The sequence below is a fragment of the Vespa crabro genome, chromosome 13 (genome assembly GCF_910589235.1).
Source record: "Vespa crabro chromosome 13, iyVesCrab1.2, whole genome shotgun sequence".
Lineage (NCBI taxonomy): Eukaryota > Metazoa > Arthropoda > Insecta > Hymenoptera > Vespidae > Vespa > Vespa crabro.
The window spans coordinates 2,533,265-2,545,502 of NC_060967.1; the positions used below are offsets into that span (position 1 = coordinate 2,533,265).

Below are 12,238 nucleotides of genomic sequence, written 5' to 3' on the forward strand. Positions count from 1 at the left end.
GGGAGTTGACTTCATCGATCTTTTTTTCTTTCTTTTTTTTATACTCTCGACAAGTGTATTTTTATTATTTGGTCCACCCTATACCATATATGATACATGTAAAGTTATATATATATATATATATATATATATATATATATATATATAATGTTGCTATTTTAAAATAATATTAGAAAATAATAAGATTAAATACTTAGAATATGATTATATATACATCTATGATCATATATATATATACACATATGGATGAATAATTCGAATTTCGAAATCTCGAATTTATCGAGCAAAAAAAAAAAGCAGAAAAAAAGAAAGAAAAAAAAAAAGAAAAGTAGAAGAATAAAGATCATAATCTTACCAAAATTAATCGTAGTATCCAAATCATTCGGCCGGCAAGAGAGAATAAAAATATCCTTTTAAGAAATCTATCAAAATGATATCTAACCCTTTCTCACGTATATTTAAAACTTATCAAATCTGCGACTAGTTAATCGATCGTAGATTGATCAGGGTCATCGCGAAAATGTCGTAATCGTAATCGTAATCGTTATCGTCGTCGTCGTCGTCGTCGTCGTCGTCGTCGTTGTCGTCGTCCTTTTGAACTTCGTTGTTCTCGCAAGGAAGACGAGATTCACGAGGATGACCATGAGAATAATAAGGCACATCGCGAAGAAAGGAACGAACGAAGACTGATGTCTCAGTCTCTATAAGAAGCAGCACCCAACTGCTTTGCTCTAACTGCTATACTGTTACTGCTACTGCTGTTGTTGCTGTTGCTGCTGCTGTTGGCTACTAAGAAAGAACGTTCGCACTGTTTCGTATGTGGATCGCGGTCCACGCACCGACGGCCACGTTAACTATTTAACGTCGACTTCGTTAAGCGTCTTACACAACAAATTTTCAGACTTTCAGTAATAGAACGCGTTCCTTTCCCCTCGGATCTTTCTTACACGTCCTACGTAACTCTTTCTCTCTTCTTTTTCTTTTCAATTTTCTTCCATAATAACTTCATTGTCAATCAAGAACATTTTATGAGACATTATTTAAGAAAACGTCTCAATCGTTAATATCTTTTCTCGTTCGGACAACACAGTATTATAAAAATCTATTTATCCTAATGTTTAATAGAGTGTCATTCCTCTGATCTCTGTTAACCTCGATTTACAAGATTTAAAAATATAGTTCTATATATCTCTTTTAATCGTCTTGGAATTTTTAATGTTATATCTTCTGTACGAATTAATATTTTATATATATATATATATATATATATATATATATATATATATATATATATATATACATATATAAATTTAAATAATAAATACAACGAATTTTCTTTCTCTCTCTTTTTTTTTTGTTCTGAGAATGATCGAGAGTAGTTAAAAAGATCACGCAATAATCTACTACAAATAATACGACGAAAGGGATCGCGATTGCTCTGGCTTCGCATACCTTCGATAGCTGCAAATACTTCTTTAAGCTTCGTTCACACCAAACGTGTATTCATTTCTTCAGGTAAAACTTATGCGTATCTCCGAGGAAGCCGAAGAAGCCGCTTAACGGATATTATCGACTAATAGTAGTAGTAGTGGTGATGATGGTGATGGTGGTAGTGGTGGTTGCTAGCTCGCATAATCCCTGCACGGACGCTAACTTCTATCGAAATCATATGCCGAGGTGAGCGCGTGCTTTACACACGAACCGTCTCGTATAATTTACATATATAATGCGCTAATAATAAGATATATCGTTTCGCACACGATCCAGGAAGTACAAGTACCGGACGAGAGTTAAGTATCATCCTCATCCTTTCGAGATCGTTTAAGTCGAAAGAAAATGCGATTTCGAGTGTGAATTTATGAAAATTATTATGTCGATTCTTTGCTGATAAAAGAAGAAGAAGAAAAAAAAAAAAAGATTCGTGTCGAGTGTCGCTTGACGATCCATTGACCAACTATTTCCATAGATACATACAATACAAAATTAGATCATTGTATTCTAAATGTATTAATTTAATACTATATACGTAAGCCTCGAGAACATTGACTAACTTTTTCCGTAGACTTTATTTTATTAGGAATAATTTTCTCTTTTCTTTTTTTTTTTTTTTTTTTTTTTCTAACGTACAATTAAATTTCTTTTAATTATATATATATAAAACAAAAAAGAAAAAGAAATAAAAAAAAATACTTTCGTAGAGAGCTCGCAAGATTTATAAGAAATTTTGGCAGTTTGAAAACACGTAGTAAATCTCGAAAGTAACATTCCAGGAATGCAAATAGAAAAGAGAAAGAGAGAAAGAGAGAAAGGGGTAAAAGGGAAGAACACAACACGTGCAAGCGGTTACACGCGAAAATAGCACAACAAATAAGATACGCACGCGGAAACGCATAGCTTTTGCAACATTCGCTGCACCCGCACATTTTACACGTCCGATTAACGCTCAAAAGCGAACGCACGCATGGCATCTGGTGGCCTTTCGACTTTCTAATACTTTCATCATTCACCGATCTCACGACGAATTCAATGATCTTATACAACGCTAATTAAATATATATTAAACAAATTATTCTAAAAGATCTAATCAATGAAACAAAGTTCTGTCGAAATTTGTTACAATATTTACATATAATATAAATATATATATATATGTATATAAATTATTATAAAAAAAATTTAATCGATAAAGTACAAAATTTTAAGTCAGAAGTATAAATAATATCGATCTCGAATAGATCGAATAAGATAAATATATTGTTATAGAAAATTAGTTGAAAATCGGAAGTAAGGAAGTTCGATCGAGAAATCGAAGGAACAAAATTAAAGGAAGAAAAAATAAAAAAGGATTAAAAAAAAAATATATATATATATATATATAAAATGAAATAATAAATAAATAAAAAAGGCGAACGAGTAAGTAATGTAAAAACCGAGTGAGCGGAAATTCCAAGCGATTCTTATCTGACGATTCTCGTTCTCCTTTTTCTTCTTTCCTTCCTCTTCTTCGTTGAACGCAATGATCGTTTAAAGTCAAGACCGTCTGACCATGTCCACTTCGTTAATTACAACGGTAGGTTAACGACCGAGTAACGTAGCATAGATGGATAGATAGATGGATAGATAGATAGATAGATAGATAGATCGCCATATGTTTTCACACAATATAGTATTTTGCAAAATTTAAAAAAAAAAAAAAAAAAAAAAAAAAAAAAAAATTAAAAATCTGTTTTATTTGCAATATCTTTGAATCGATCTATTAAAATTTATATCTAACATAAAAAGAGATCCGACAATTTTGAGGGTCATTGACCCAAAGAATTTACCATGGCAACCAACCAAATTGTACTTTGAATTTCTTCCCTGACATCTCTGTCGACGCCTATGCACGTTATTACGCATACCATTGATATATATATATATATATATATACACATATACATAGGTATTTATGCACATTCGCCCGTCGGCCATTTAAACGGATCGCAAACCTATATATGCATACATACATATTAAAAGAGATTTGTTACGCAGCATGTAACTTCTTCCGTACATGTTAGCCCGTATAACATAATTGCTAATAGCCATTTGATCTTGGTTCGTTATCGATGTTATTTTAAATAAAATTCAAGGAAAATTACAACGAAAGAAAAAACAAAAAATAAAAAAGGACAATGATTTTACGATAAAGGAAGATAATCGAATAAATATATAATCATGCATAATTATAATATATCTGATCGAACATAAATTCTTTATCGAATAATCTCATTTCTCATGAAAATAATATAAAATAATATATATATATATATATATATATATATATTAACGATACAATTTATTCGCTAAGAATTATCGAGTTAATGACATGATATACGATTGAAAAAAAAAAAAATGATAGAGACAATAGAATATGATCGATATAAGAAAGAAAAAAAAAAAAAAAAAAAAAAAAAGAAAGAAAATGAAGAAGAGAGACAGAGAGGAGGGTCTTTGGTACAACTCGTACGTACATATTCTGTTCGTGATAAAAGAGACCTGCAGAGAGCCGTTTTAGCGCTATATTTATATACTTCAAAGCTATTGGTCGGACCTATGAGACTGCAAAAGCGCATCATCGTTACGTTTCCTGATTTCGTGCTGACCTCGTTTCCTCTCCTTGTAATCTCGTGCACCCTGGAATGCAGTCTTTAAGATCGGTGAAATCTATTGAACGTTCTTCCGTCAAATTATTTTATTGCACCGTTGCACTTGACGTTATGTGTGCGTGCGTACGGTACATACGCGCGCGCGCACGCGCGCGTGGGGTATGTGTGTGTGTGTGTAGATAAAAAAGAAAAGAATGCAATTAACGATTGAAACAAAAAAAAAAAAAGAAAGAAACAAAAAAAAAATGATGATAATGATATAATACGCATCCTTGATCATTGTATGACTTTTTCATACGCTTTCTATACATTTTCTGTATTTTATTCTATCAATATATCGAACGAAATGATAAAAGCACGTTATAATTATAATTACGAATAAAGTAAATAAAGGAGGACTGGATGAAGGGTGGGGTAGGGGTAGGGGAAGAGGAGAGAGGAAAAAGTAAAAGAAGATATATTACTATTGTCGTAGATCAAAAAAAAGTGTATCTTGAATCGATCCGATTTCATAGTCGTTAATTAACGTTAATTAACATTAATTAAGACAGCCATTCCCATGATATCTCTTCTTATATGGTATCTGAAGTCTTTTTATATTTTCACAGCCTAACACCAAGAGAGAATAATATGTTCATCTCGCGACGAAGTGAAAAAGACACGAGACAGAGATAGATAGATAGATAGATAGATAGATAGAGAGAGAGAGAGAGAGAGAGAGAAATTAATTCGTAAAATATTTCCGTCTAATGACGTGTTAGTTATACAAAATATCGCGAGCATGATTGTACATTTTTTGTTATCCTCCTTGCCATTTTTTTTTCTTTTCTTTATTCGTCGAATAAAATAAAAGTATATAAAACGGAAGAAATAATGATACCTTAGCCTTTTTTTTTCCTCCGCCCGATGATAGTGATATCTAAACGATAATAATCACGTATAAATATTATACCATGTAAACGAAGGACTTTATTTTTTTTTTTTTAGTCCCTATGCTTTAAGGATGATAAGATTATCTATCGAATAAGTAACGCAGCTGAGTAAACAGAAAACTAAGATACGCGAAAAAAGTCATTTAATAAAATTTACGCTATGTTTATCAATTACTTACGTTTATCAATTTTATAAGAAATAATTGTACTTTTTTGATAAATAATTTAAGGAGCAGAAATACAAATAAAAAGAAAAAGAAAGATGAAAAATACAGAAAACAATTAATATAGATATATATTTCGATTTGAATAATATAATAATGTGAACTCTTTCTAATGCTTTCGAATATTCGTAAACAAACATTTATTTGTACAAATGATTATACAATTAAACCCGTAGCCTTTGTTTCTTCTATAACAGAGCTAATACGACGTACATACATATGAATGATCAAACAATAGAGAGAGAGAGAGAGAGAGATACATAGCTAACATCGAGTAACAAGTGTAACTGCATACACGTGTGCATTCACGACGATGCAGCTCGGTTACAAATCTTTCGGTCGTTAAGAGAAGTCAGATGTGAGGAAGGGGGCAGAGGAGGAGAGAGAGGGGGGTGAGAGATCGACGATGCATATTGCAACGTCGAGGAATAATTATTTATGAAGTAGAGAAGAAACACGAAGGCACGTATACTCCCAATGGAAAGTCGTTATTGCAGATAATAGTACTAATAAATCGTGAATAAGTATGAAAGTGTGTGTGTATGTGTGTGTGTGTCTACTTTTGAGCTTTAAACATTGAGATAAAGATAATACATTGTAAGAACACCCACTCTCACACCCACGCAAAACGCAGTTAAACTCGTCGATCGGTACAGGTAAAATCAAAAGTCAATTTTCACATTTCGATTTTGTTATTCATAATAAACTTATTAATTTCTTTTCTTTCTCAGAGAGAAAGAGAAAGAGAGAGAGAGAGAGAGAGAGAGAGAGAGTGAGAGTGAGAGAGAGAGAGAAAGAGAGAAAAGAAAAAAAAAAAGAGAAAAGAATTCGAATTGATTATATTCTTATCGTTGATCTTTTCATCGTAAAAATAAAATGATTGTTTCTAATAAGAAATATTTCTTGTAAAATATTTCTAAAATTAATGTTATCTTTTTTATTATAATATCTTGACTCTTTGGAGAGAAAAAAAAGAAAAATGAAAACAAAAAAAAAAGAAAAGAAAAAAAATATGCAGAAACTGAAACCGAGTCCTTTTTGATGATAATTAAAAAAATGATCAAGGATATTCCTTATATTCATTAAATATCTGCGTTCTTCGAATAGAAGAGAAAAGAAAATTGTATCGTAATTTTTCTTTCTTACATTTTTCTTTTTTCCTTGTTCTTTCTTTCTTCCTTTTTTTTTTTTTCTTTTTTTTTAATATACAGAACAACATAGTTCATTACTATAATTTATTCTAATTCAACGAATGGTTTTCTATATAATATCTTTTCATTAACTCTACATGGATACTTTTTAATCGACTTAACGAAACAGAGCGAAACAAAAAAAAAAAAAGAAAAAGAGAGAGAAAAAGAAGCAAAAAAAAAAAAAAAAAAAAATAAAGAAAGAAACCAAAATGACGAATATAAATAAAAATGATCATACATGATTGAGATAAAAATTCATTGAAAATATTAGCCTACGTGATACCATATAAGTACACGTTTGGTTTTCACGATTTCGATCCGCCTACGAAAAAATTCGACGTGAAAGTTTCTTTTCCATGCTTTATGAATATTTCTTTCCATTTCCTTTTTTTTTTCTCTTCCCTTTCTTCTTAAACTGTCGACACATAACTAAATAAACACACGCACGATATACAAAGAATACGTCGATTCGAAGATTCTCGCGAAGAGAGAAACATGATGGAAGAGAAGAAACATCTGTTAGGATCTAAGTATGTAACTATACTAGCTAGTAATAGAACACGTAGATTTGTATTAGAAGATCGAGACAAGAACGAATTTCATTCTTTAAAAAAAAAAAAAAAAAAAATCTCGTAGAATATAATACACGTGGGCTATGTACAGGGTGGGGCAAAAGTTTCTAAGCTTGTAATTTTACAATCTGGGAAAAAAAAAAAAACAAATGTATTGATTTCTAAAAATCTTAGCTCAGCCTATAGAACAGACTATTAGTTACAAATGTAAAACGATAAAGCGAATTACAAAGGAGATAGATAACAGTTATAAACTAGGTAATAGTTATAAAAGGTTTTCGTGGACAGTTACTTTTAGTTCTGTTTTTCGAGTAGGTAGCTGATCGTCATACCAAACCTACGCTATTTCGACAATGCCTATGGAATACAAACTGAAAGGAAGCGAACTGGCTACGTGAGTAAAACGTATATGCGTATGTGTATTCTGCAGTGTATGTGATTATCCTGTCAATTAAGTTCTGCCTAGAAGTCGACGACGTTGAGAAAAATGATTTCGAAACTAACGGGTGCTTAATATATATATAAAAAAAAAAAAATAAATAAATAAATAAAAAATAAAAAATAAAACGAACGTGGTATTGTTAGATCTACGATTAGTGAATTAATACCTGATGAAAATAATTAAACGTATACAAAAAAAAATATGGGGGAAAAAAAATATTCCCAGGCTTATAGTTTTATAATCCGATAAAAAAAAAAAAAAAAAAAAAAAAAAAAAAATGAAACAATGTCCTTAACGAAAAAAATTTTTTGAAAAGAGTAAATTCATTTTTAATATCACCTAAGATATCATCCTATATTATTATATCGCACGAATCGCAGGAGTTACGTTGAAAAGTTTTGAACAATTTGCTTTTAAATTAAATATAAAATTAAATCTAATGAAATCTAATTAAATCGCATGATTGTTAATTCTAACAAATAAGAAAATAACTGAGATAAATGATCTATCCCAGAGCTGATTGTTCCGATAGACGAGAGCGAAATCGTGTCCTTGACATTATTTTACTTCGTGACTGGATCCAGCATACAGCATCCAGCATCCAACATCTAACGACGACAACGACAACGACAACGACGACGACAACGACAACGACAACGACAACGACAACGACAACGACAACGACAACGACAACGACAACGACAACGACAACGACAACGACAACGACAACGACAACGACGACAAATCTATCGGCGAAGCCATTTCCTTCTACTACCATAGTAAGTATGTATGTATGTATGTATGTATGTATATAATATATATATATATATTATCTCGTTGAGAGAACTCGTCTCACTCAACACTTGCATCTATCGGAGTATACGATATATCGATCATCTCTAACGTCATTTCTAATGTCCCCCTTCTTTTCATATCAATTACGAAGATCGCATGAATGAATATACAACCCAGATACATTTGTCGATTTTAAATGATTATTTATTATTTTACTATTTATTATTTATGACTTATCTATTAAATTACTGAATATTATAAATACTAAACGTTTCTTTTTTTCTTTTTTTTAACGCAAATCGAGTGCTACGAAAATTACGTTAATAGTAATATTTTTAGATTTCTTTCTTGGAGATAATTAAAAAAAAAGGAAAAAAAGAAATAAAAGAAAAAAAAAACTAACGGTACATTTCTCAATTAAGAATAAAATCTAATATAAATATATTTATGCCGATAATAAATTCGAATAAGAGAGAATTCAATTAATTAAACTAACGACGGAATCTTGATACACTAATCAATAACTTACGTTAAACGTACGTATAAATCTTCTTTTTTTTTTTTCTTTTCCATTGTTTTGTTCTCTTTAACATTTATAAAATAAAATGCGTATAATTTCTTTAATCGAAATAAAGTAAAACAATTAACAGATTATATTTAATTATTTCTAACATTATTCTCGTTCATATTTATCTCCACACGTCCATCCATCCATCCATCCATCCATCCATCCATCCATCTATCCATTCATCCATTAGTATTACAATCTAGGCTTTGTTCTCAGTCTTCTTCAAGAGTTCGCATCTTCGTTGATCGTTTGCAATTTAATCAATCCACAACTTTTCTTCCTGAAGTTTTCACAAGGTAATTGAGTTTCTACGATGTTAGTTTATCAGTCCAACATTCAACCCTTATTAGTCGTCATTTTTACGATAAGCAGGGTATGATATTGTAGATGTATTCTTTATCCTCGAGGTCACAAGAGAAAAATTCATTCGCGTTTAACAGACAAATAATTATATTAAAGAAAAAAGAAAAATTACATTTTCATTACAAATTAAAATTATGATGATGATAATAATAATAATAATAATAATAATAATAATAATAATAATAATAATAATAATAATAATAATAATAATACAATTTATCGTCGAGAGAGCGCCGAATAAAATAATTACATTTTTCTTCCGCATTGCGATGTTGAATTTCTCCATCTCTTTTTATTTCTCTCTCTTTCTGTCTGTCTCTTTTTCTCTAAAGAGAAATAATATGTAAGTTAAGAACTTACGTAAATGGTAGTGACCGTCGCATTTCTAATCATGTCTCTGACGTCGTCCATCTCTCTTCTGGATGCTCCAGGCGTCGTAGTCGGCGCCAGCATTACTTCACTCGCCATATCTTGTAATCTTCTAATGTTTCTTCTCTTATCTTTTTATATATATATGTATATATATATATATATATATATATATATATATATATAACACTTAATATCACCGTAACACAATACACAAAATAATGATGATAATAATAATAATAATATATGTGATAAAAATTAATAAGCAAATTTTACGATTGGATTTCACTTGGAAATCATCATTTCCATTACGAGTTTCTCGTTCTTCGTAAACTTGCATACCGACTAACACACTTATTCCTGCCTCTTGTATTTACCATCTTACTTCTTCGAGAGTCAATATACGATTGTCACAATGTTTAAAAGGAGACATTGATAGTCGTACAATTTCACTTGCGAGTAATAACATGCGGCTCTCTCTCTCTCTTTGTTTACATATCACTCTCTCTCTCTCTCTCTCTCTCTCTCTCTCTCTCTCTCTTTCTATTTTTTTATCGTGGCACTGTTCCAACACACCAAGTCAAACGCAAAATTCTCGGAACTTTTCTAAAAGGACGATAAAGGAACACACGTAGGGCACACGTAAACACAATATATTCTCAAATAAATACATACGTAATAAATATAAATTATTATGTCCTTTTCTAACACGTTAAAAGGAGAAAGAAAAAAAATACACAGAGGGAGGGAGAGAAGAGAGAGAGAGAGAGAGAGGGAAGGGGAAGAGATTTCACATGAATATCCTTGAAAAATATTGTTCCACGAGATATAACAAAAATTCACTAAATTCTTCGCACTATTTGATTCCCATTATAATTCCCAAATGATAATTATCCTGGAAAGATGCACAAGAATGATTGAGGAGGATAAAAAAAAAAAAAAAAAAAATGAAGAAAAAAAGAAAGAAAAAAAAATACCAATTAAAAGATATTAACTAACGTTTAAAAACTATAGAATAGTTCTCGCTCGACGTTTGAGAGAATACTAGAAGCGAAACGCAACCTTCGTTCGTCGTTCGTTCGTTCTTTCTCTATCTTTAACTATACCTCCTCTCATTCTCTCACACACACACACACACACACACACACACTCTCTCTCTCTCTCTCTCTCTTTCTTTCTCTCTCGCGGGGTCGCGTGAGTCAGCTGCTTTGCTACGTATCATCGTCTCTTTCTTACTCATTCTATATGTGTATGTGAATGTGTGTATCTATGCACATGAGAAAAGGTAGGGAAAACCAACACGAAAAGGAGAAGAGAGGAGAAGAAGGAGGATAAGAGGAAAAAGGAGAGATAGAGAAACAGGGAAAGAGAAGAGAAGAGAAGAGGAGGAGGAGGAGGAGGTGGTGGAGGAGAGACACTATGATTCTCTTTCCCTCCGTGTAATCTTGAAACCAGAATACGAACTTTCGACGAGACAACTCGGAGACGATCCTCCTCTTTTTCTTCCTTCTTTCTTCTTCTTCTTTTTCTTCTTTTTCTTCTTTTTCCTCTACTCTTATCTTTTATTTATTTTTTTTTCTCTTAAGATCTTATCGTTCAATGAAACGAGACACAGAGAATGGGACGTAATTTTTTATTCAAAAACGTACGTACGCTAATTTCTATTAATTATTTTTCAATGTTTTTATTAATCATTATAAATTATTAATCATAATAAAAGTTGGATTTTCACATACGTAGAAAAAAAAATTATTATTCAAATCAAATGTAAAAAAAAAAAAAAAAAAAATGTTGTATACAGATATGAATGAATATTATCATTAAATTATATTCTAATATGATTATGATAAGAAATCATAGAATAAAAATTTATCAAAAAGTATAATTAAAATCTAATCACATACATACATACATATATATATATATATATTTCGTTATAACTGATATACTTTTTCTAGCTATAATAAATAACAAAAGGGAAATAAAAAAATCGATCATTCTTTAACGATCGTGTGAAAAATCGTAATAATTAATCGTTATCGTGCAATGATCCTATGAGAATGTTAGAGAAAGTTTAACAAAGAAAAGTTTAACAAAAAGTAAGAATGGAAAGCTCTTGATTTCTTTTTCATAGTGTGTATGTGTGTGTGCATTTCCTCGCGACAACTAAACGTCCAGTTATGCGGCACAACAATTTTTATTCTTATCCGTGCGAACGCAGAAGGATTCACGAGGCGACTTTGGTTGGCCTCTCTTCTTTCTTTTATACTTACTACGAAACATGTCTTTCGTTGTATAACAATGATAATTACAGTCACGATCCTCCCTGACGACGTTTTCCTTTCGTTATACCAGCCAATTGCATTAATTATGAACTAGATGATGCACGAAACGACGTTTATTCTGTGGAATCAGACACTACTCACATGTTTCTTTAATTTTTATTTTATTTTTATTTATTTATTTATTTTATATTTCTTTTTTTTCAAATTATTTATATCTATACACATCTCGTGTATTAATCAATTTTTATTTTATTTTATTTTATTTTATTTTATTTTATTTATTTATTTTTTTTTTTATCCCCACTTATTATTTACCGAGATGTCAATCGATGTAATATATAGATAATCGT

The 12,238-nt window shown here is 30.7% G+C and overlaps 1 protein-coding gene across 19 annotated transcripts in view; it reads right to left on the minus strand.

Annotated features, from left to right (window-relative positions):
* LOC124428728 (patronin) overlaps window positions 1-12,238 on the minus strand; it is a 46,588-nt gene that overhangs the window by 27,455 nt on the left and 6,895 nt on the right. Inside the window, exons 1-2 of one of the 19 annotated variants that reach the window (XM_046973129.1) lie at window positions 10,603-10,652; window positions 9,595-10,498 (exon numbers count right to left, since the gene is read on the minus strand). The exons of 16 other annotated variants lie outside the window; for them this stretch is intronic. In XM_046973129.1, the coding sequence (XP_046829085.1) occupies window positions 9,595-9,702 (108 nt within the window). In that variant the 5' untranslated portion in view covers window positions 9,703-10,498; window positions 10,603-10,652. Of the gene's footprint in view, window positions 1-355; window positions 648-9,594; window positions 10,499-10,580; window positions 10,653-12,238 lie in introns of those variants that run through there. 2 more of the 19 variants (XM_046973130.1, XM_046973135.1) reach the window with 2 other exon arrangements.